Source organism: Anopheles maculipalpis, chromosome 2RL, assembly GCF_943734695.1.
Source record: "Anopheles maculipalpis chromosome 2RL, idAnoMacuDA_375_x, whole genome shotgun sequence".
Taxonomy (NCBI): domain Eukaryota; kingdom Metazoa; phylum Arthropoda; class Insecta; order Diptera; family Culicidae; genus Anopheles; species Anopheles maculipalpis.
In genome coordinates this window covers 25,035,382-25,062,308 of record NC_064871.1, presented here as the reverse complement: position 1 = coordinate 25,062,308, position 26,927 = coordinate 25,035,382, and the positions used below count along the sequence as shown (strand labels likewise).

General features: G+C 43.0%; 3 protein-coding genes across 3 annotated transcripts in view; 1 reads left to right on the top strand and 2 right to left on the bottom strand.

Moving 5' to 3' along the window:
- The window catches only part of LOC126558361 (fibroblast growth factor receptor-like 1), a 232,258-nt gene that overhangs the window by 135,842 nt on the left and 69,489 nt on the right, over positions 1–26,927 (top strand). The window lies entirely within an intron of this gene.
- Positions 13,260–14,901, bottom strand: LOC126557672 (5-hydroxytryptamine receptor 1-like). The gene has a single exon (XM_050213527.1). It carries the CDS (start codon positions 14,883–14,885, stop codon positions 13,263–13,265), a length of 1,623 nt encoding a protein of 540 aa, XP_050069484.1. The 5' UTR covers positions 14,886–14,901; the 3' UTR covers positions 13,260–13,262.
- Positions 18,360–20,067, bottom strand: LOC126557682 (uncharacterized). The gene is made up of 2 exons (XM_050213540.1): positions 18,827–20,067; positions 18,360–18,753 (listed from the first exon to the last, which is right to left on the bottom strand). Exons 1-2 carry the CDS (start codon positions 20,065–20,067, stop codon positions 18,360–18,362), a joined length of 1,635 nt encoding a protein of 544 aa, XP_050069497.1.

Sequence of the window (26,927 nt, the reverse complement as noted above, 5' to 3'; positions counted from 1 at the left end):
TATGTCATTCATTTAATCTTCATCAACAACAAACCCATTAACAAAATAAAAGCCTTGAAAAGAAGTGAAAGAAACTTCTTCAACATGCTTGACTGCAATCCTCTTAACATTTCCTCACACACACACTCATGTACATATGGAGCCCTTTTTGGGCCTTCCCCTTTCCCTCCTCCCCCCTTTCAAGACCCTCCACACACAAATAACGTTCTTAGTGGTCACCATAAAATTGCAAACAACAAATTCTTAACCCAACCTTGAACTCTTTCCACAAGAGCGGCAAACCACTCATACAGATGTTTACATGGCCACAGTCAAGTGATACAAAATTAACACACGTGTCGAGTAGAAACAAAGCGTCGGCCGAATGTTGCATCTACCACGCACAAATGTGTGTAAGGATAATGTTTACCAGAACGTCGTAAAACAAACAATCACCATGTCCGAAGCGTAAGGAAGCGTGTTGTTATTGTGTTCTTTTGTTTCTTTTCGGCGTAGCTCTCGATTCTTCACATGGCCGTCGTTTACCGGTTTCGTGCTATTTTATGTTTTAACGAGCTTAACCACAATCGAAGGATGGTCCTTGGGAAGGTTTGGTCGCTCGGAGTGTATTTGAGAATTCGCAAAAGGTTCTGAATGATGTCTTGCGAGACAGATGGTTACAAATGGAAGTTAAGCTTGGTGGATGTAAGCGAAGGTGTGGTTTGTTTATCGGGTTCCATGTTTGAATTTTATTATTTTTTTTACTGCATTGGGATCACAAGCTTTGTGACTTCGTTGCATGAAATCAATCCCAAAGTACAGTTTCGTTTTTCTGATTGCTTTAAATCATCTCAAAATCCAATCTACTTAAAGGTTCAAGGATTGTGCTTGTCGAAAAGATGCAGCATTTTTTTTTTTTATGTATGTTGGATTCTACTTTCCAACATTTTTTTGTACCCTAGCGGCCATGCTGTACTTCCATGAACCATAAAATGAAAAAGCTAATAACTGCTGTGATAAACACCTTGCATGAAACCATCAGTACCAGCATCAGCGTTCCCTACGAAAGAAGATCAAGTTTCCTTTACATACCCAAACCCTGATTGCTAATCAGTGGAACCTTACCCGGAAAATGCTCGTTATCACTTATCCGCAGACACACACACACACACAACGAGTAAATATTGCACGGATGTGGTATCCTTCCGCCTTTTGGTTGATCTTTTTGCCATCCCATCCAGAACGTTGGTCGTGCCGTATGTAAAATCTTGGAAATTCATTAGTTTGCAATGCAGCGTACTTCCGCCCTTGGCTGGACAAAATCGACAACCGACCCTTTGATAGTGATGCCTGAGATGTGTACAGTTCCCGCGCGACTTGGTCCTCTTGTTACGCTCTGCCGTGCAAAAGCCTGTGTAACGCTTTTCCTCCAAGACACGTACAGTACGGCGCACCGGTTCCGATGTCAGGAAACGGATACAAAATGGTAACACTTCCGACCGACAAAGCTACCCGGCTACGATGGCGGCAGCTCATCGAAGAAAGGGCAGATAAATTATTTGTACGTGCGGGGAATTACTATTTGTCAAACCATCATCCTAAACCCCTGCTCTAAGCGGTCGAGATGGCCGGCATATTTCCCCGGGATCAAAATTTTCCCACACAGCCACAAACGTACACGCTCATGCCGGACTATCGGCCGGAGGTAGATTAGCGCCGCTATTGTTATTCAGTGCATCCCCGATAGCGTAATGGGTGCCGGAGAAAACGATATGAAACCTATCATTTTCGCTCTTCCGGTCAGCATCGTTTTGCTCCTAAACGGTGGCGTCCGCCGGTCCTGGTGAAATGTGGTTGCCTGCCAGCCAGCAACAAAGCGACTCTTGATAGCGTTATCAATTTGTACTTTAGTGGAAAAAATAAGCAGCAGCCCGACAGTTGAGCTCCCACGTCACGCACGATCAACCTTCCGAGCGGATGAATGGTGATGATGGTGTAATATTTCGGCTTCCTGTAAGAACGGGGTTTTGGCATGTGGTCTGCCACAACGGGAAATATCGAGAAAATAAAACCATCAGGGCAATTATGGTAATGATATGACGCGGCGTGAAGTGATTGCTCCAACACTTTGCAAAACGACACCGAAGCGTATAGTTCGTGCGATACGTGGCCATCGTGTACATTTCCCGGGTAATGATGATCAGAATGATAGCAAAAAATTAACGTTTATAAATCGAATTTAACAGTTTGATCAGAATCACTGCTAATCGTTTTTGCAACAAAAAACACTCAAGATATTGGTAAATGGAGGGTGTTTGCTAACTACTTCACACACTGAAGCACTCCGGTGCATTGGAACAGTTTTAAAGAATAAAAACTCTTGACGATGGAGCACACTTGAAGCTCTGTATCAGAGCTCTCCGTTCAACAGAAAAACGTAGCAAAAAATCGAAACGAGTCCTTACTACAAAATGACCCCTGACCTAGTGCGTTCTAGTACCCTGCGATGTGAGATTGGCCCCATACACAATTCCGTCCTGTCATCAGACTTTTCACAGTGAGCCTCCCGTGCTTCTCGACCCTAGTCCAACCGATTGCCGTTAACGCCGATAGCGGCTGTAGGCTGAACCGGTGCATGAAGTTCTTCAGTGAAGAGACATAAAGTGTGTCCAAACTTCGACCATTGTTAGGCTCACTTATTGGCTTGTTCTTCCTGAAAGCACGAACATAAACACACATACACACTCACTGCTCATTCGAGACTCTTTATAAACCTCCCCAGTACGCAAGATACAGTAATGCTCTAACGGTTCAGGAAGAGATAGTTATTTGTGTTGCGTTAAACATACTCGACGGACGGAGTTTTGCAACAACCGAGATGACTACACACACACAGTGCTCACACACACACACATATACACATATTTGTGGACTCTCTGTTTACACCTCACACTTCGTAACCAGATCGGTACGTGCGCAAGTGCCGGTAAACATTATCAGAAACACTGCAATTAGGTTGTCCATCCTGCGTCAACTCGAGCTGGCACGATTATCTTTGTACAAGTTCAAGCAATACAAACACCACCGGGGTTTGGCTGACCTGTCAGGTCCCCCTGGTCCGGTGGTACATAGGTGAGATGGTTGGAAAGCTGGTTGACGGTGCACGTACGATGGGATGAGCAGATTGGTGAAGTGCTAAGGTAAATTTGCGAAGTGTTGATGGAGTGGAAATTTCGCCTAAAAACCGAATCATCTACCACGCACCCTATACTGCCGACTCGTCGGTGTGGTATTTGGTTTTGGTGTGGTCTTTCCTCTAGCCAAAAGGTGATGTTGCACGGTGGGAAGGGAAAGAAGCAGAAGCATATTGATTCTTCGCTTCGGAACGATGACCTCATGGGGCTGATGTAGTACATGTTAGCCAATCTACATTTATCAGAAAACGTTTTATAAATGAATGAGCAAAGATGGTTTTGAATAGAATTTGATTATCAGTTCATTTCGTATAAACTATCAACGGAATCATATTTTACTTTATAAAAATTTAACATAAAATTCCAATTTAAAATTAGTGACAAATACTTTACTCCGATTCTAACATAGCTTTTTCTCCAGCTGCGAATTGAATCGTTTGTGAGAAATATACCTTTATACTGTTGTGAACAATTCACAAGCAAAAAACTTACCCAACTATCACGAAAACTATAGCTAAATAACTAATATTTATTTGATCAATCTTTATTTCTGTCAATGGCAATTCAATTCAATCCCGCTCTCAACAAGCCACTCTCTTATCATTGCGTTGCACCTGATTTGCTTATTGTTTCCTGAGTAGAAGTAATCTTATTCAAGAGATTTATTTCTAACCTCTTCCTTTTGATCCATTACGTTTGTTTCAATCAAGGTAACATGATCGTTTCAACCGTAACACTTCTGCAAGCGGTAAGCATACATGCCACCAAATCAAATCTCTACCACGGAACATTCCAACGCTTCGTGACGTACCAATAAGAATGACCTCGAACGTTTGCACCTCAGCAACGTTACCGCGCAACATGTTGTCGTTTTTTTTAACAATGAATATTTTATTACTTAGTTCCGCGAATGTAACGCTGTTCGAAATATGAACCTGTTTTTCCATCACGTATGCCATTGTTGGAATCGGAAATGTGACGCTTGAAAAGCACAAAAAGCATGATCGATTCCAGAGTAATGGTTTGACGTATGTTAACGGAGATATGAGGACACTCTTTACCCGTCAAATCATTTCCACATTCACTGTATTGATCTTGAGGTAACCTTCGTACATCACCTGGAAAATCGCGCTCTCAGTAAGAAAATGTCAAAATCAAATTTGATTCAATCACTCCAATCAACCTTATTGCTAATTATTTAAATTTACCCACGCTCCCCTAGCGTGAATGTAATATGTCACGCGCACAATGTAATCAATGGCCGGTTTGTCTACCATAAGCAACCAACTCCTCGCTCGCTGAGCACAAACAAAAGCCACACTGCTCCCTGAGCGACCATCGCGTTTGTTGAATTCATAACAATTAGCGAATGGATTAGAAAACCAGCTAGCTGGCCCCCAATTACATGAGCCAACGAAAGCGGACTGATTATTCCCCAGCGCCACTAACCGTAGTGTATTCAATTTACATACACATAGAGGTGGGTGTGCGCCTTTATGATTGGGCGACGAAATGCACCTTACTTCCAGTGCTAAAACATACAAACCTGTACCGGTAGTGTGCGCTGGGATGGTTCAGCAATCGGATACGTTTTGTAATTAGCCATTATATCTGATAATCACTATAATCAATATCAGCTTTCGCGTGTCCGAACGGCACCAGCACTGCTCCGTTGCTGTTTGTACGCAAATCAGACCGGGAGAAAATCAATCCGCTTCCTGTTTACGGAATCAGTTAGCAGGGAGAGATCGATAATGGCCACACATCATTAGTGCTTCGTTCATTCGAGCAATCAATCCATCGTGACAGCGAAGGTCCCACCCATGCGTCCCATTAAGCAACACGGCCCAGGATGGGGCCGAAAGTGGGACCGATGAGGTTTTGGTGCATAATTTTATGAAAGCTCCATATTCAAATGACTCTTCAGGCCCTTTCTCTTGGCTAGAGTGTTGCTCTTAATTCTAGGCCAAGCTCTTGCCAATTGTGCAAGGACGGTGAGGAATTATTTCACTTCGAGTAGAAGAGCTGGAAGCAACATTCACCCGATTGATCGATCGTAAACCTCCGTAGGAAGAGCGACTTGGTTCGGTGTACACGAACCACGATGGTTTGCCATTTCCATTAAAATTCATTTACAAGCATTAGCTTTCGCTTCTCCTGCCCCCCCCCCCCCCCCCCCCCCTCACGCCACGACGTTCCAATTGCATGGTGAGGATGCATTATCGCTTCACCGAGAACGCATCAACAGGGAACATGTTTGTGCTTCACTGTTTGTGCCGCAGACTCACAGTCGGCCCGAAGTGTTAGACCAACAAACGACAAATCGAAGGTACGATATTTGCTAAACATTCTGCACAGGAAAATCGGAATCTCCCGTCGTGTATGAAATGTGCCATACAGCTGCCGTTCGACAGAGGGGATGTGTTACGATGGGCGATGTTTTATGCATAAGTCGATGTACGCCCAGCACTTATTGTCAGCCGGGATGCAAGGCAATACTGCTTTCAAGTACTGTGCCACCAGTAGCGTTGGTTTGATTTTGGCTTGAGCTCGGTGGCATGAGCTCATGGCCAAACCGTTTGCTCCAGTATGATTGTGCCTGTATGTGGGTGTGTGTGTGTTTGTTTGGGAAATAAATGAGTGTTTTCTAGTAATTCTCACGCCAGGCATCGCAGCTGGCAATACTGATCCGATTATGCCTATTAAGATTACAAGCGTCATAATTTCCCGAAAGCATATTCAACGTATTCAAGCGTAGGCACTAGGCACCGAGTAAAAAGGGTGAGTAAAAAATCTGTAAGTGAAGTATTATTCGAGTAGGTCCTTATTTTACTGCAGGAATATTTGTTTTTGTGGGTGTGATTTTATCCAATAATTCTGCTTAATAGCTTATAACACATATTTCAAAAGTGCCGTCATAGATCCGCCAGGAAAAAGTAAACTGCCAATTATGTTTATGCTTTTTTAAATAAAAGGAATAAAATCGGCTACTTTAACGCCCACAAAACATTTTGTGGTTCAAGCATATTCCTGAATTCAAACATATTCACACACTGAGCAAACAACAAGAAGCTATTATTTGTTGATTTGTTGTAACCAGGATGTCATAGCTTGTCAAATGTTAGGAGTATATTAGGGGAAAATATGATTAAGAAAATATGATGATTAAAACTAGAGCGCTCCAGTTCTTCAAAAGACCCCAAATATCAATATATATTTTAATGTAAGTGTAAGTGGTACAATATTTACCTGTCTGTTTGAACTGGTACTTACTGAAGAACTTTGAAACATTTAAACATAAACTTTAGCTTCATTTCGCTGCTTTCAGAAACATTCAGTTAACAGATTGAAAATTCGAGCCATGTTTTCGGTTCAACAATACAGGCTAAAACCCCTTACCTGTTTTTGAATAGTATTAAGTGTATTTACTGTATTAACATTTTAAAAATCAAACCAAATAACACTTTCCAACGAGACAACAACGATCCTTTCCCGGTTCGTCCGGTAAATTCTCCCTATAGTAGATAATTGTAGGCCTCAAGTATGTAAGTCTCAAGGATACATTTTGCATCAACATTTATTTGCTTTAAGGGATTTTTTTTACCGATAAACAACTGAAAGTTTAAAAAAGCCCGTTATGGATATTGTGTCAAATTTCAAAGCAAATTTAGAAAGTAATTCTGCTCTAACAGCCCTGTCTCCAAAATGATCACATTTAACGTTGAACAAAAAAACTTCACCATCAAATACAATCAAATGTTCCTAGGCCCTCTACTATCAAAAAAAGCCTCTTTAATCTTAACATTCCTTCACGTAATGATCAAGAACCATTTTCCAGGAAACATGAAAAGTGGTATGTAACGTCCTTTTCTCAATCACCTTTACAAACTCCTGCTTATGATGCAACGAGCTACGGTAATCCAATTACAGGCACAAAGAAAATTATCACCATGCATTACCGCCTACCCTGAGGTGGCCCACTCACCGGCAAACAGGTAGTATTACTCCAAACTCACCTCAGAAGGACTGGGGGAAACGGTAACTCCGATAACAAAGGGAAAGGATTCTTGCTATGTACAAGGATATTCTGCCACCGTGCTGTACCGGGTGAGAAAACTGTCCGGTAACATCGACGACTTTACGCCAAATGTCATTTTCCACAGCAAAAGAACGGAAGGCTCGAAAATCCATTTAATCCATTTCGTTACGCTTTTCACCAGGTACCACACACTCACACACAAACAAGCGAACTTTACGATCGATTGCTTTTGTATGGTGCCACCCGTACCGATCGATAGCATTCTCCGCTGTCCAGTTTAATTGTCCTCGCTTTTTAACACATTTCCTTTTACGACTTTTACGACCATCGTAGCCATATCGGATGTGCTGTTTCTTATTTTTAGCATGAAACTGTCCTAAAATGCCGCTTTCGCTTCTAAAAAGCACACTGAAAAAAAAAACTGTAATAACAAACGACCCAAAATTTGACGAAGGAAAAACAATTCATCTATTCATTGGATCTTTTGTTGCTGCGACTTCATTACTAAAAAGGGCTCGAAATGGTTGCCCAAACGGGTACGTAGTCTTTAAGGGCTCACCGTAAAAGGGCACCGGTACACCCTTGCCCTTGCACGGGCCATCTTGTACTGTCATTATGCCTGTTACCTACCGTGTTATCACCATTGTTGTTGATAATGCAGACGGGAAGGATAAAATAAGCTGACTTGTCTAATCATGCTCACGACTGAAACATGCAAACCTTGAAGCCGAAAAAAGTGAATGAAGGACCGAAAGTTCGTCGTCTACATTTCAAGCGATGGTGAAATTGAGAGCTGCGTTACAAAGAAAACAAATTTCTACCGAAAACATCATTAAAAAGACCATTTTCATTTTAAAATTTAGCTTCCATCCATGACCTTTCTTTTCACGACACACAGACACAAACCAGTTTTTTTTTTCGGCTACGTCGTAAGCATTTTTGTGGTGTCCCGAGTGCAAAAGATTGCGGTGTCATTTGCTATTGTTTCGAATTTCACGGGATGAATCCGGAGGAGCAAAAACCAATATTAGGAAATTGTCAACCAAAAGTGCAACAAAACCTCGCTTAAGATAACGAAAAACAGAAACGGTTCTTTTTTGGTTTGTAACATATCGTTTGTCAGAAAATGGATACTAATCGATAGGATGATATTAAAAAAAAAGATTAATTAATGATCCACTTCCATTACAGTTACTTACAAAAAAATTAAGCTAAAGCAATGAGAATTTTGGTAGTATTGATTGTCTACTAATAATATATATTTGAAACTTTAAAAACCTTTGTTACTATTTTTGTCTATCAACCAATGAAAACTCTAGACTTCCAACTTGCACGTTAGAAATTAATTTGATAAAAATCTAAGACCTTCACATACGGGCAGACTCTACAAAATGAAAGTCACTCGATTTTTTCAAGACTTTCTAAAGAATTTTTAGGATCCTGTTTACATTAGTTTTCTAGTAAGTACGGTTCGACCGTAACGCCTATATTTTCTTTCTGCCTAATGGTAATGAATTCCAGGAACTCTCCAAAAACCATCCATCCGGCATGTTGTGGGCACTGGACACATGCAAACATGAAACCCTCCAAGGACGTAAATACGCTACATTTCGTCCCCTAGCTGGGCTGTGCCAATCGTAATTGCTTGCACAAGCTTACGAAGTGGACGTCATCTTCAGGTGTACAATAATCTTTCCACGGATGTGAATCATGCCGGCGTACATTACTGTGAACCGTGTACACCGGGACACAGCTTGCGGGTGTATGTGTGTGTGTGTGGATCATGTCCCTACGTATCAACCCAAAACGACACCCTGAAGACCATCAATTCACCGTCAACGGTGCACAGCAGGATTTCAGGGAACTACACTGAAATCCATCATCAGCTCGAATCGCCTAGAAAGCATAATCTTGATGAGCAGCAGCCCAAGATGACCCTTGAGCGTGGACGAAATTTATGCGTCCCTTTTCGGTGTACGGTAAGTTATCGTACCGGGCTGAGGTGTACTTCCAGCTTAGCGGTTGAGACGGTCCGTTACAGCTAAATCTGCTACGAATGATTCTGCGTCCATCATAAAGGTACACATTTCAGGTGGATAAAAGTACTGGCGAGGATGTTACGCCGGTGATTGGGACAGATTAAAAGCATCTGCTTATAGCCCAACACGTTTACTGTCCATGAAAGTGATACGAGAGGAAAAAGCAACAAATTAGTTTATTTTTCGCTACCATAAGCAGATGAATGTTCCGAGGTGATTATCATTAAGTGAGAACATAGAGACGATAAAAAATACCTTTCGTAAAAACGCACAAAAAGAAGCACAGTTGAAAATAAACAAAAATAAAAACAGCTCCACAAAAACTACACCTCATTTTTGTCTCATTTGGGTAAATTCAGATTAAATTTAATTGTTTAATTTATGTGACCCTGCGTTTCCATTCACGAACAAACCACCAGGCGTCTCCATGCGTCTCCATTGAACTGTTACATTCGGTAAAAAATTAGTTAATTTGAAGTTGGCAAAAATGCGATACGTTCAAATATTTAAAAATAAAATTCAAATTCAATTCATGTTCTACGGTCAAGCATTGTCAATAATTCAATTGTAAATCCCTTTATAATTACATTTCATAAATAATAAAGTTATTCTAAATATATCAACCATCTCACTAGTCATTCTGCAATATTCATGCAACTAAGGTTAAATTCAAGTTATAAAACGACTTACCACAAACCATTAGAAATTCTACCGTAAGCTATGTTTGTGAACCGTTCATTAGGTATAATGTGAATTGGATAATCATGGCTATGATTTATGGTGACTCAGTTGACTTTCTACGGCAGCCCTGTGGTTCAGCATTCTTAATGGTACGGAACATAGCGTCTAATGTTACGGTGCGCCCGATTCTTTTCCCAGAAGAAGAAGCATTTCTTCCGGTTCTGATGATTGATTAGTTCAGCCGCGCTCCACCTACAGTGGTGCTCCTTACAAGTCAATGCCGAGCAAACAGCACCTGATGCCTTTCTTATACTAAGACACAAACCATGGCTTCCATGACTTCGACCAAGTAAAATTCTTCACACCGAACGCTTAAAGATTCCTTCTCTGTGCTCTCTCTCTCTCTCTCTCTCTCTCTCTCTCTCTTTATCTCTCTCTTTCCAATTTGATTTGAACCATTAAATATACCATTCCGATAACGATCACCGTCGATAGCTTTTTTGCTTGACCGGCAAATCGACCGCTTTTCTTGACGCACATGTCCTCCAACAGCTAGGCAAACAGCTTTTTTAAACAACTTTCACTTATCGACCACTACCACTCGAGGAATCTGAAAATGGCCAGGCAGCCAGGCAGAATCTATGATATATTAATTTCCATTCAAGCATCCAATTTCGTCTCGTACACTATAGTCGACTGTTGAGAAATGTGTCTCTCCTACGTTTCGTTCAAAGATACGTTCAGCAAAAAAAAAATCATTCAACTTCATGCAAAATAGATCAATGTTTGGTGCAAAAAATATAAGGCGACTTATAACAGATCTTACCCATGCATCCAGAAGAGCTTCATTCTTTCAACAAACAAACGGCACTAAATGTATTTTTCAGCTACAAATCTTTTTGTCATTTATTTTAAGTATTCCCCCATTCGTGCCCATTCGGCAAGGAGCAGTTTAGCGATTTTTTAAAGAATCCATTTTCGAGTTTGTTTTTTCTTTCTATTTCTTTGATTTTTATTTAAGGTTCCCATTTAGATATTTCTCTAGTTGATATTTATTTACCTCTTTCTGTCTGCTTCGTATCTCAGCTATAGGAGCAATTATAGATTTTAGTATAAAATCAACCAGACTTTTGTTTCAAATGCGCACATCTCAGCGTGCCGTAACAGGATCACGGTGAGCAGCTTGCATTCTCCTTGCTACTATCTGTAAAGTCTAACGCCACGCGGTTCACCGCGCGCGTACCTGTGTTTCACTACAACGTTTAATACCATAACATCATTTCCCTACTGAAGCACATCTATCGAGAATTGATGATTCAGAGAACGATTCACTAGATTGAGCCTTTCTCGTGTCGGTTGTTTCTTGTTTAAAAATAGTGTCCGGTAACAAATTCCAAAAAAGCTCAGTTAAGGTATACGAGTAGCGTTCGAATGGTTTGTATGTTTTGTTTTCCCCCTCATCCGCGCATGTTAGTGTAAGTCTAGGTCAGATTTTGCTATAAATACGATCTGTAGAAGAGATTCAATCATCGATAGAAAAATAAAACGATAAATACAGTCGAAAACCAACGCAACAACAACTCATGCTCATGCTCATGTAAATAATCGCTTCTCGTGTGTTGTGACACGCGTTGCTCTGGCTTTGCCCTTAAGTGATAGGTTAGAGAGCAAAATTGTAAATAGTACAAGCATCGAACGTTTTCATCCCCACGGCCATGCCGCTCGAATAGGTGCAGCTAACAGCAGTTCGAACTGTAGTTTTACTTTTTTCCTTACTTTCGCTTTATGCAATTGTGTACACCTGCATCAAGTTCCTGTAGCTTTATCGGGGGTGCACTTCGGCACCATCATTCTGCACTAGTATATACTTCAAAAATGAAACTAAAACATCCAATCCGAACGGGGTGCCGCTCGATAGCCTTCGGCCGTTTTATCGGTTTTCATTGCTGGCGTGCAAGCATCGGTACCGGTTACTTTAGAGCCTACGGAAATATGTATGCCTGGCGGAGTACAGCACTAGACACCTTGCCCTCGTACACCCTTCCCAAACATACACAAACATACACACACATACAGACACACAACGGTTCGATCGTGATATCACTTACAGCGCCTACGTTTACATACTAAAAGAGTTCGTTTCGTTTTACGAGTAAATTCTTCAAATATTCCTTTCTAACCTTCCAGTGCGGTTTCGGAGCTCTTACGACATAGTAATTGTTCGCATTTAAAGTCTTATGTTCTGTCGCTTCCTTGTTTTAATACATTTCACCCTACAATGAAAACAAGTTCGTAGCGTAACACTTCATCGTGATTATTTATAGAAAAACAAATACTTTTGATTAAGGGAAACCATATTAAGATCATGTCGCACTTTAACTAGCTCTCCCGCATTCATCTCTTTAACATAATCTGAGTTTAAGAATGTAAGAAACTCTTGATTCAGTCACTAACATAAACTAACAAATTACGCCATCTGCTTATATTTTTGAGATCTGGAAGCAGCAATGCTTCCGCTCGCTCCTAAGGATAGTCGGCCGGATACAAACATCTGCTACCAACAAAACTAATCAACTATTGTTTCTACGTGCTACTATGCATACTTCTAAACCGAATACTAACATCATTTTATGTTGCATTTTTTCTCTTATATAGTTTTTGTTTTTCTCAATGACAAAGCTCACTACTGCTTATGTCAAACGGTCATACGAATGATTGGATTGTTGTGTTTACCATACCCTCTAATTAGACAGCGTGATTGTATCGGCTTGTTTTTTGTTGTAGTGTTGTGCAATTTTTGTTATGTTTTACTTTGTAAAGTCAACCCATTTGATTCTTCCCTTACTTCATCCTTTCATCCACAACTTCCCGCTAGGCGACCTACGTATCTATGTGTGGTGGAGAATAATTATTAATTTAATAATTATATTACACAACTTCACCAGTAATTGTCTCATGGAAACCTAACGACTCCACTAAGTGCCGCTAACAGCGACCATCGTTTGAGTTTGTAAAGTAGCTTAGCTTATCAGTATTATTCATCGCGTTTTCTGCTTTTACTCAGCGTACATCTTCAGCTAGTGCTTGAAACATTTAATACTACTATGGCTGCAAGAAGCACTTACAGGGCACGCTAACCCATCGCATAAACCAGCACTGCTCCGGCGGTAGAAACAAAACATTAGAACAGATCGAAAAACACAAAGCCCAGCGCAGCAATCCGTACGAATGGAAAGCAGGCTCAGTTCGAATGAAAGCACTTTTGCGAGGAACAATCCTTCAGCGTCCTTCGAATGGACAGCAACACTGTCTTACTGACACTGCACCGAGTTAGAGAAAGCTTTCCCGTGCCGTATGCTGCCCTTCGTTTTCCAGCACGAACCGCTGCGAGCCGGGCTCACCGTACTGGCTGTGGTAGAAGTCCTCCCGCATCAGGATGTTTAGGTTCGAGCAGCGGAAGTACAGGATCTCCTGGAACGGTTTCCGGAAGTCGCGGTTCAGCGTGGCGTAGATGATGGGATTGAGCAGCGAGTTGGCGTACCCGAGCCACAGGAAGAACGACGACAGCGTTGGATAGTCATCGTCCATAAGTGGTCTTACCAGTGCCAGGATGAAAAACGGCAGCCAGCAGATCGTAAACGCCGACATGATAATGCCGAGCGTGGTCGATGCCTTCCGCTCCTTGGCCAGTTGAAAGCGAAGCTTCTTCTGGTGCGGTGATCCACCGCCCGCTCCCAGTGCCGTTCCGGCAGCGATGGCCGATCCGATCGAATCCGGTGGCTTCAAACTCATGGCCGTCGTCGTCGTCGTGTTGGTGGTAGTGCTTACTTTATCCACAGCCAAACTGTTCTCCAGCCGTGTCTGTGCGCGCTTCTCATCCTTCACTATTCGGCGGGCTGCACGAAAAATTTGATAATACACGAACAGCATCACGGCGAGCGGAATGTAGAACGAACCGAGCGTGGCGTAGATCTGATACCCGACGTCTTCACACACCGCACAAAATGGACGCTGATCGGGCCCGTCCCCGATCGTGTGCTTGTTGCCGAGGATCAGCAAGGGGGGCAGGGAAATGCAGGCAGCCGCCAACCATACCAGCCCGACGCAGAGCATCATACGACGGGGCGTTCGCTTTACGCCGTACTCGAGCGGTTTCGTGATCGCCCAGTACCGGTCCACGGAGATGGCGCACAGGTTCAGGATGGAAGCGGTACAGGACAGCACATCGAACGACACCCAGATATCACAGAACACGCGCCCAAAGTTCCACTCACCGAGCACCTCGTACATTAGGGCGGGTGGCATCACCAGGCAGGCGACGCATAGGTCCGATACGGCGAGTGACACGAGCAGATAGTTGCAGGGCCGGCGCAGCTTCCGCACCAGACACACGGCCACACACACCAGTATGTTGCCGACGATCGTGCCAAATATCACAGCTAACAGTACGATGCAAATGATCACCTTGCGGATCGTGTCTAGGTCTAGCTCGTGCTCGGACAGTGTAGCGTTCGCTAGCGTCGAGGACACAATCGTGGCTACCGTCGTACCACCGGTAACGGACACACCAAGCGAACCACCGATTCCGATCGATGCCGCCGGACCAACGATCGACTCACCGCTCCCACTACCACCAGCCTCGCCAGCATCGGCAACACCGCCGGTGAAACCCTGGCCGAAGCCATGGTCACCGGTAGTCTGGTTGTGCGCCAGCAACACTGCGAACGGGGTCGGAATGCTGCCCGGCACAAGGCTCGTCCCACCACTCACCACCGTGGCCAAGATAGTCGAGGGCGTTGAATACGGAGCTCGATAGGAAACGGATCGTTCGGTAACGCTGGTGGCAGGAAATACGGCCGAGAGATCCTCCAGATGCTGAGCTTTCCGTACCTGTTGTCGTTGTCGTACTTCACCAATATCGTCCACTAGCATGGAAAGGATTAACTCATCCATGCAAATGCACTAGCAAATCTGTGTCTCAAACATGGAATCATAACTTTGAAGCCCTTTCGTTCACTCACTCATTCGCTGGCAAAATTAAATTCCAACAAGTAGCAACACTTCCACCAGTAGACTTAAAGGTACGATGTAATTGTTCAGCGTTCATTCGTTTCATCCTTTTAGTGTGCAACAGTTTATACATGCTTCACGAGGATCCTACGCTGGAGAGGCACACATGCACATAATCACTCTCCCTGTACCACTTCTGATATGTATGTAGACTTTTTTTTACTCTCTCTCTCTCTCTCTCTCTTTAACTTTGAGTTCTTCTAAGCTAATTACTGCCCTTGCCACAAACCATTGCCGGTGCTGAACGATACAGAAAAACCACTCTACACCGATGACATCCATCGACCAGGGTCACCAGAGAAGCCACAACTTTGACGCAGGTTCTGTCACCGACAGGCATGGCTGGACATTTATTGCCGTCAATCGTTTCAGCTTCAAGTCGTTGCAAGTCAACCCCCGAAACCGAAAACCCCTTTGCTTTACACTTCCACCACAGTTCTCCGCAAGGATTTTACGCAGGAACGGATTTTTTACGATCCCTTTGCTTTGCTGAACTTGATTACTAAAGGGACGATACATGCACACACACGCGGACACACACACGCACACATTAATGATTTAATCCGTCGCACTACATACTCGTAACTTCAATCCACATGGATGGGTTTCGGTGTTCGGTCACAGGTTTAAAATGATTGATTGCCACATCGGACCGTAGCGGTACCGAAGCAGAATCGGTGGGACGCAGCGAGGGCGATGCGTGACCTGACAACTTCAGATTGAAATGGGTCGTTGCGTCCTTGTCGGCCGTGTCGTCGTCCGTCCGTCGGTAGTGTCGGAACGGTACGCTAGATTGATTGGTGCCATCTGAAATGAAATGGAAGGGAAAAAAGAAGGAAAAATAACAAACACATACGTAAGTACTGGGGTTTAGAAATGGCTGCCTTCGCTTAGCAAACTATTACACTTGAACAGGGTAAACAAGCACCCAACAACGGACTGGCCCCCCTTTTACCCTAAATCAACGTCTCGAAAGTGGCAGGGAAGCGATCGATGTTAAACTATCGATGAATTAACCATTTTCAATTCACTTTCAATTCATGCACGACACACTTAGGCGGTTCAAGAAACTCTAAGTACCCTTCAGCAAACGATCAAGCATGTACTTAAGCTGGGCGAGGCAAAACTTTGGCACACCTACGATTCGCGCTACGTGAGACTAAAGCACCGGACACTCTCTATCTAATCGCTGTACATACTTATAAAGCTTCATCGATCTGATAAAGGGTAAACAGAAAACTTGCCCCATCGATGCCGATGTAATCCGATTCCCGTTTATCTCAACCCGGCCGCTCTATCAGTAAATCACGAAGTTCCTACCGGACGAAAGCTACACACGAAGTTACGTGTAAAGTTTCCCTCTAGCAACCAAAACTCCAAATTAAGTGGGCTCTCCGATACACATACATACATCCATTAGAGTTTCGCATGTTTACCGATTAATGACCCTTGCATGGTGAGCAGTAAATATCAAGTTTCTTCAATTCGTACCGCACCCCTTTCGCTGATTTGTGGAACCGTTCTTCAGCGAACCTCTCTTAGTTCTGCCAAGTGATTGAAACTTGTTTGAAAATGTGTGAAGTAAGTAGTATTCAAAATTTATCGTGCTTGTTGACTGCCGAGAGCCTTGAGAGTAGCTTCGTTTTATTATGGATCGAAATACTGACAACCAACATAGAATCCATTCAAATACGTTACTCAGACATTATGCTACTTTACTTTGTTCCTTGCCAACTTTATTCCATCCACCAAAACATAGCTCATCCCTGCTGACAAGCTAATGATCATTACTGATGCTTTTATCAATATGTTTCCACATGCCTGCCCCCGGTGGCCATAAATCAGTGGTGGAAAAGCAACCCTCATCGCATAAATCATCACACGGCATTTGAAGGCGTATAAATTTTCCTCATTACATTTCTCCGCCAAAATAAATCCTTTCACGCACCGATTGATGATCCTGTCCCTTGTTGTGGTTGAGCTTTTAGGTATTTTGTAGCAACAAATCGTATTTGCATAATCACCAATCGAGCACTGATTTTAGCACGAATGACATGCCCATTGCAACCTTTCAATTTCTCCTAAATGATGGTTATGATCCTTTACTGACCTAAATGATCATTTACTGACCGCTGATACCATAAATCAAAACTAATGCGTTAATGGTATAAGTTATTTATGTATTAATGAGTTTTTAATATTACAATGATTGTTATGATATAACAAAACCAACGATTAGAATAGAAGCGGATAAAATATAGTTACGGTATGGAGAAAAAACTTTCAAATAGAATTATTCCCATATACCAGCGCCGGAAGCTGAGACCTCAGATCCAAAACAGCTTAAAAAAGGTCCATTGTTTCTAGCGCATAAAGCATACTCTTTTTTTCTTATTGTCCTGTGGTGTTATGAATTTCTTTCATATTCAGAATGTACAAAATCTCGCTCCCGCTTGCTCATGTTACTGCTTTATGCTTTTCCTGTGTCCGGAAACGAGGTAAAATGGAGAGAAAAAAAGGAAAAACAAAACATCCTGGCTTACCCAGTTCCCCGGGGGTGGTTTACACTTCCTGCTGCCAGTGTTTTGTGCAGAATTTTAAATCATTTTTTGTACGTTTCCCATTTCTCTACCACCCGTGCTCTGCTACTGCTAATCACCGAGTTCCTGTTACTGTTGTTTAATTTTCTCACCTTTTCCCAAAACGTGCATACCCGGTTTTGCACTGCATGTCTCTGTCGCTTTACTGTATCGTTCAGCAGTGAAAACAGGGACAACTTTTACCCAACAAAAACCATTTCACCGGCACAGCTGAACTGAATCCGGATAACCATTTTTTTGTTTTGCTCAAGCTCGGTTCACGCTTATTAACAAATCCTTTACAATTGATAGTACACTAGGTAAGGTAAAACAAAACAACGCAGAAGTCATGAAATTTATTTACTGATACTGTTGGAATTCTCATAATTTTGCAGCAGCAGAGAAGCCGAACCATTATTGGCGAGGAATGGGGCGTAAAAAACACTCAAAGTCGAATTTAACTATGATAAATGGCCATACCCGAAACTATTCGAAACAGTTCATTTACACAAACACACACACACACACATCCACAGTGTACTGGTTGTGTTTCTTTTTCAAAACAGTGGCTTTTCATTGAAAAACAACGAGGCGTTAGGGCATGAAAAGCACCGTGAAGGAAACCTTAATCCCTGCACACGCCTTCCCGTTCTGCGTCTCTCCTCTTTGCTTTCACCAAAGAGCGAAAGTTTTTGCTCAATGCACAACTCTACCCAGTTCGCCCAGTTCACTCGAACTGAAAAAGCAGCAACTACAGGGGGGGGAAAAACCAGACCAACTAAACCAGCAGCGAATGTTCCAACACTAACGATTGGCCCAGCTTTTTCATTAGCAAATCCTGGTTTAGCTTCTGCGATACTTCGATGAAAAAAGCAATCCGTTCGTCGGGCAAACGGCTTTGTACGAGTCTGGCCGCTGCCCGCAGCTGAACGGCCAGCTGCTCCAGATTATGCTGGGCGCACAGGGCTTTCGCGACGGTGAGTAGTCCGATGAGCTGCCACAAGTGGCTACCGCAACCGATCGCTTCGTCGATCATCCGATTACCCATCACCTTTACATCGTCCAGCCAACCATTCAGCAGATGCTCCCGTGCCATCTGGTAGTCCACTAAACAGTGCTCTATGGGGTACTGCACACGCTGGTACCGACGCTCCAGTTCCGCAATCTTGCTCCTGCAAAACGAAAGCATACCAACCAATTACCTTTTGCCGCAATGGGAAGAAACTTTCGGGAATGCGAACCTACTTATAGCGCAGATAATCGTGATCCGGTTCGGTAGGATCTCGGTAGGTGGAAATGTCTCCAAACACGGGAACAACCACTTTCGCTTCCTTTGCCGGTGGGACGGCAAACAGCAGCAGCAAGCGACGGTCCGGTGGTTCATCCATCAGGCTCGGTGGTATACGCAACCCATCCAGTATGGCCAATCCTATCAAATTGCACAGTTCACGCACCAGCTTGCCCTTGTCCGGTAGTACCCGTACCGTGGTGGTCTTGTAGAAATCGTTCAGAATCTCACCACCATACCGAAGAAGCTCATTTGTCCTGCCCCGGTCACGCAGCTCGTACATACGATCGAACTGATTGTGTACGGCACGGTATGCCCGGTACCGGAACTTGCAAAGCTCATCAATTTCGTACATCTCCCGCCGGTGGTTCGATTGTGGTCCAAAACGGCCATGCCGCAAGCTGTACACCGGATAGCAGGCCTGCGAAATCCGAACCCGAGCCGATACTTTCGTGTAGCATTCGTTCACCAACTGGTCCATCGCTTGGGAGCTTTGCCTCGTTTGTGGTAGTCGAACGACTGGCCCGTACCGTCCCGTGGGCAACAAATCCTCGATAAACATCCAATCTTCCCATCCCCGGCCGAGATGGATTTGGCCCAGAATTTGCTTGTTTTTCTTGCGTCGAATTTGCTCTCGCAACGGTGGCACCTTGCGAACCGTCTCGAGCACACTGATCACATCACACTCACCAGCCTCGGCCAATACCTTCCACCGGGGACGCTCGACCGAACGCTGTCGTAGTTCCCGCTGTTCCGCTGCAATCTCTTCGAACCGATGGCTATACTCGAGCAGTGATGCGCCGGCCCGCTCACCCAATGTACAGTCGAACGTGGATAGACCGAGATCTACCTCAGCGGTAAAGTCCTGCTGCCGATGGCCCGAGGCCGGATGTTGGCGACGCCGGCCGTTGGCGGATGTGAGCAGGTGCCCCTCGAGATCTCCAGTTTCGTACAATGCCTGGCAGTGCAGCAAATTTCCGGGATATTTTCGGGCCTTTCGTATCGTTGCCAGTGCTGCAGTGGGTTCGGAATACTTCAGCTGTGCTTTTGCCTTCAGCACCAGTAACGACTCATCGTCTTCACCAACCCTTGGTGCTGCTTCGGTGAAATTGTCAATAGCACCGCCCACATGACCGAACCGACACCGGTGCACACCAATGTCCCGGACCACTTGCCACGCTAGTTCCGGAGCGGACATTTTTGATCAAATTTACTCTCGTTGCTGCTCGTTGTTGCCGGTCGATCCGCGTGTACACACACAAGAGCACTCGAAACGGAAAACGGATGAGTGACAATTCGAAAGCAAGGCCTACTGAAGAAGCAATTCCAAGCCTTTATGTCGAACATTCGGTGAGGTTCCAGTGCATCGATGGCAGTAAAATTTGGGTGAGTTTTATTCGAAATTTTACAAATACCCCTAGCATTCCTACCACTCATTCGGGAAGATATGGAGAGCACATGACTTGTTTCGTTAGGTTCTATCACTTTAAATTCCTTCCACACCAAATGAACTGCTTATCTTCAAGGGTTTCTAATGCAAAGGCTGCTTTAAATTCCTTTAACGGACGGCTCGGTCAAGTATCTCGGGTACGAAAGCATTGACTTAGCTCTATAAAAGCGATAAACCCACAGATTGCATCCTCAATCCATGTTTTATGCTTCCACTCGATACTCAAACCACATTTAAGTACATTTCTACCTCGGATACCTCCTTTCACAGTACAATACAGACTATTAATCCTTGCCGTAAGAAACCATAAACTTCACTGCAATCCAACCTACAACAAAGCGTGCCGTTACTTCCAAGATCTTCGGCAGCCATTTGAGCTGTAGTGAAAGTTTTGCGCACAATTACCATCAACCTAAGACAAAACTTTGCCTTTTTTCCAGCACATTAGAGGCAAAAAAGAAAAAAGAAGTGGAAAAAATAGACAACGCACTCTCTGCTAAACAATGTAGCGCGGAAATCTTGCCGAGCGCATTTTTTAACGAACCAACTGTGGGTAGATTGATTGTTTCCTGGATGCATTATCTACTTGCGGTACGCAATTCGATCAGCTCCACGTAACGCAGCAGCAGGAAAATTGTACTTTCGCGTGCAGTTGCTTCAAGTTGTTCATTGCTATTGCCATTAAAATGCGATTGTCAATGATTCGATGATGATCGAACACGTGCATTACCACGCCCAGAGCGTAATGGGGTCGTTGTGATGGGCAAACCGTTCTGATACATTTAAACGATACCGTGCAAAAGGTAAAAAAAACACCTACACATTCACGCTACAAGTTCTGGGAAATTTGCTTCAAGGGAAGTCATCTAGCCAGAGGGTGGATATGTTATTAATGATGTTAATGCTGACTATGATGATGAGAGAAGGATTATCGTTGAAGTCCAAATTATATCACTAGAACCATATCAGCAACCTGACCTCGTTGTAACTCGGCGTGGTTCAAACCAACACCCACCTACACACGATCCAATTCTGGTACGCACGTACGCACGCACGCGTACTTCATTACGCACAGCTGTACAACAGCTTGCAATTAAAAACGAATTACCTGCGGCGCCATACGCACCACCCATCCCCCAAAAGGTGTTCGCACTCCCATGCTAACCCTCGATCATCTACATAGTAGTGTATACATACATACGAGCAAGAAATTAAGTATTGCGATGATATCGCCCACAGTAGATAACGTGATTATCTGTGGATAGTCTACCTTTACCTTCGGAAAAAGGGAATAATGGGGATGTTACCAGGTCCAGGTACGTCGGTGGGCAAGAGGCTTATGAATGTTGCTGGAAGACCCATTCGCAACAGCGCATAATGAGCTGTTAATCATTTTCCGAATCTCGACAATCTTCACAAACCAATCACTTCTTCCATTAAGCGCACAAACGAAACATGAGTTCGCCAATCTCGGGCGGATGTTTCATGGAAAAGCAGACTTACAGTCAATCAGCTAAAATTCTGCTATGCCAATCAGATCAAAAAGTATTTCATGCAGCACTTATAGCGTTTAGGTTGGATGATGGCAACGCAGTAAGCTTTTAATGGTTTTGCTACTTTCCGGGAAAAAATGTTAGTATTGTTTAGACGTTATGTTGGATACTCTTTACTATAAAAATTATTTGTCTGGATTTGGTTGTGGTTGCAATATAAGGAAGTCAGTTAGTCTTCACTACGGGGGGACGGTCCGGATGGGATTTGAATCCCAGTCCTGCCATGCGAAGACCGGCGCTGTGGTCGCCTTATTACCGGGCCGGTCCCGAAATAGTATTAGTATATTTATGGGAATTTCATCTTCTTCCTGGCTTAACGACCTTCTGAGTCTCGCCGGGGGTTACTATACTTGCCGATAGTTGGGTAGTCAGTCCTCAATACGGTGGAACGGTCCGGATGGGAATTAAACTAATAATCAAAACTAATCAATTAAACCCCGGCCCTGCTGTCTGAAAATTTGCGCTGCTGTCGTCCACACCACCGGGCTACTCCTAGCGAAGAAAAAGCTTCAAATTTCAACGCCATAATTTTTTTCTTTAAATTTTATAGCTATTAATAATAAACGAGGTAACAATTTTGTTGTTTCGAGTTTGACAACTTCATTATCAGCTCCATTATCAGCTGTAGCAATAGTGTTAGTAGTAATATATTATGCCAGGATTTCATAATTGGTTCTGGTTTCTTCGTATATTATAAATATGTAACTTAACTCAATACATTTGAGAGCTGAATTGAGGGAGGCCGTTTGATGAGGTGTTCAATTATAAACTATTGCCATTTACACCTTTTAAAAAAATCTTTACACAAAACCCTGGCTCTGAAATTGTTAAGTACAATAACCTAGGCTTATCCTTTCTTTGAAAATGTATAAATAACCAACAAATCGCAAATAAAACCAGTTTATGCTACGACAGTCTTACTTCTTAGCTCAAATAGTATTTCTCGTTTGGGCAGTCCTTCGCCTTTAGGTATTGTTAATTCTTCTTAAATTATATTTACATTTGAAGTTTCTGATAAATTCAGCTATGCTTGGCAAATTAGAAATTCTATGAATATCAACTGTGCTTTGCCCCGGGGGTAGATTGACTTCATTATCAGCACAACCCAATTGTTTGTTCTTTTTTTCCATAGCAGTTTTCCTTTACACCCAAAAGTACTCCGTGGGCTTGACATTTCTTCTGTTCTTCAGAGTGCTTCACAAATATACTACCAGATTTGAAATGCTCTTCAAAATTCTCAAAAGTAAAATATAAATGATTTTAAAAACCGTCGCAATTATGGTATGGAAGCTAAAGCTAATGAAATAAATTACACTGGATTGAACTAAAAGAAAGGATGTTAAAAATACCAACTTACAAACGTAAAAGTTCATTTATTTTATTGCTATACTTTCCCAACCAATCGTTATGTCATAATTCGCCCATATAAAGGCCCTCATTCATTTTACAGCTCCGGACTATGCTATGTTCGTGCAATCAATAATTCTGGCTGTTATGGTAATTTTTTTCACACCTTGTTCTCTGTTGTACTTCCTATACCTTCCCTCACTTTTTTCCTCTAAAACTGAATTCTGTATGCTGAAAATAGCGCATGATTAGTTTGGTTGCACTACGAGTTTTTACTCCGAAAATGTTCGCCTTCATATATGTTGTGTGAAACACATTATCAAAAAAAAAATCATATCGCATGCCTGCCATATGCCTGTCGACAGCGTCGAGATTTGAGTTATTTCTCCTCAACACACCAAACATCGAACATCTCATTCTACGGGTTAGTAGGTATTTTTATTCTTGTTTAACGTAGAATTACCTTTCAGTGCCCCGTATCTACACATCCTCATACACTAAAACACACACCGAACATTGTTTAAGAAGCGTACAGTAAAAAATAACACAAATCGTAAAGTTTTTGGCACGGATTCTGTTTTCTACCCAACGCGAAACCCAAGTGCCTTCCGTCGGGTAACGATCGATTCTGGAGTGCAAAACAGAAGAGAAAAACCGTCAACAAAAAATAAATCTAGGTCAAGAGCTTTGGTGCGCTTTCTTCTTCGGGCAGTGAAGCGACAAGATGTAGTCAACTCATTTCACGTGCACCGAAATGCCAAGGTTCTCGAGGTCCTTGAAAAGTTTTACGATTATTTTTCGCTAAAATAACGAGTCATTTTACCGTTGCACCATTTTCCCGGCAAGGTCAAATGGCTGTCCACGAAGAGGTTTCACCGTGAAGTTTATGATTTAATCTACAGTCAGCTGTGGTATACTGTGGGTTGGATGAACCTGCAGGGTAATACAGCTAGGATCGGTATGAAATCATTTCATTATGATTAAATTTACTTAACGGCAAAACACTTTTCCACGCCATTCCTATTATGAATTTGTTTAGTAATAGCAAAAGAAGGAAAAATATCCATTCTTCATCGAGCACTTAAAACATTTATTGTACCATCAAACGTATACTTCTTCAATGACTTTGAACGCACCGGCAGCAAAAGTAGCGCCACACTGTTCTTCATTATGTTCATGGCCCATCGATCATTCGGTGTTGCTATTATGTGACAATCTTATGCTTCGATTGAACTCCAAATAAAACTGTCAACTACGTGAAGCTTACTGAAATAGCATTAATTTCGCTTCCTTCGCCATCAATTTAAAGCCCGACCAAACGATCGTTAGTTTTGGATTGGAATGCCGTTCGCCGGCTGTCCAGCTTTGTCGAGTAAACGCTACTCCACGCGTTAAGTTTCCTGTGGGTTTTCCTGTGCTCTTTCCCCATTCTATCTCATTTACCCATGGATCGTATGTGGCAGGCTGTTTTTTTTTTTTTTTTTTGGCATTTATTTCTGACGACGAAAAGAAACGATTTTACGCCTGGCAGACATTTCCGTTTATTTCTTCCGGATAATCGGTTCCCGCCCGGAACCATTTTTTCGCTCGTTTTGTCGATTCTATGCCAGCGCTTTCTTCCATACCCTCCTCGTTTCCTGCACATCATGTCGCCCCCAAAAACCTTGCGAAAGATTTGCAGCTAGTCGCCGAACGGGAAGGAACCAGCGGATAAGTAAATGCACAACCGAGGGACCACTAGACACGCAAAAACACACAAACAGACAGATGCTTTGATATTGCTACCATCCTTTTTTACCAGCAACCAGAAAATGGTACGGCAAATTGAATAAAACGAAGAAGTAAGACACAAATCGTATCGGAACTGCATCGATACGATAACTCTGCTTCTGGTGTGTTTATTTTCCCTGCTGCTTTTTGAAAGAATCGTTAGTGTGGCGGCACTGAAGCGATGTTGAAACGATTTACAATCAGCAGAACTTACCAGAACAGACCCCTTAATGGACGGGACGGGAGACAAAATACTTGGGATTTTGCGGATGCATTTACCTCTTCAGTTCGCACCACCATCAAAACTGTGTCCGGTCCGGTGTCTTTGGTCGAGAACATACATTTGCCATCCTTTGAAGTGCAATCGTCGATGCTTGAGACGGAAACGAGTATGCTTGATAAAATGCTACATAGTTTCCCTTTTTCCCTTTTATCTCTTTTGCTTTCTTTTAAACGTAAAATACAAAAATAATGACACTTTTATTTTTACTCTCCCATTTGATAGTATTTGAATCCTTTTTAAAATTTCATTTGATTGCTACTTTTACTCAACTTTATATTATCCTATAAAATTTATTTCCTTTTTGAAGGCCGGTACTAAACAAAATGGCAAGTTCGCAACTCAGTCCGTTCCGGTCTGATTGTCCTCTACGTACGTGCGTGTGTGTGTATGTATCTTCCGGGCAGCGGTACCGGCGAAAAGGAAACGCTTTCATCCCCGTAGCCAAGAAGGTAATCGACAAAACCAAAATTGACATGTCGGCTAAGACGACTTTTCCGCTTGACAACCGATCGACCAACCGACCGAAATTCAGCCCGCAACGTTAGAGAGTTTCCGTTTTGTGAGTCAACGTGCGTTCGACTTCACCCGACCGTCGCACACCTGGCCAAGTAGCTCGATTGGCTTGGAAATCTTGCAGACAGTGCTGAACGGAACACAACATCGACGACGACGGTGGCTGATCAAAACAGATGGATTGTGAGCGAAACGAAAGAAAATACAATTATCTTCACCGACGTACGGTGGGCTCCGGCGAACAGCGGCATCGAAAAATCAATTGATTTTCTATTTTTACTTCCAATCTTTGGCCTCCGCCAGCCTGCCCTTGATTCATTGCCTTCGATGGCATCAGCTTTTCTAACGTCCCACCGGATAGAGGTGAACCGGGAAGTCGGAAAGAGAGTCCAAATGCGCATTATCCACTTACACCGGACCCACTCCGTGTGTATCAGTTTTATTGCCCGAGTTATATATATACGGTTGACGTTGTGGCGTTGGTTTCGTGTTGAACCAGAATGATTTGATATCGGTCAAATAAAATCGTGCCCCAACGCATTCGAGACCATCGTCGAAGCTGCCTGGCTATGGAGGCGAATGGTTCGATTTTCCTTTATTCTTTCCGGATTGCTGATGTACGATTATCCGTCAGCCCGACCGGTCCAGTGTCTAAACTGGATATACATTTACCTGGCATCGTTCACCTTTCACAGCGTTTAAATGCTGTTTGCAATATTGTGCTGACAGTTGAAAGATAATAGGATGTACAGGAAATAACTCAAACGAACATTTATTGGCGCGATTCGGTTGTTTTGTCTGTTTGGATCGATTCAGAATAAAATCGATGGAGCATTGATGGGCGAATGAATAACTATCGTTACTTACAACACACGTTCCAATGGATAAAAATCGTTTCAAAGTATGCAATATACTGCTATATTTCTATGACTTATATATGACTTACAGCGAATTTCATAAAGAATTGTAGATATAGATCCATTATTCATAATCGACCCTTAAAACACCATAAAGATGATTATATTGATCACCCATCGACCATCATAGTATCTGTCTCGATTGGCCATTTAGTTTCAACAAAGAACAGATCTAAGGCGCCATAGCTATTTTTTTTTTAGCTGGTTCTCGTTCTCACAACATCT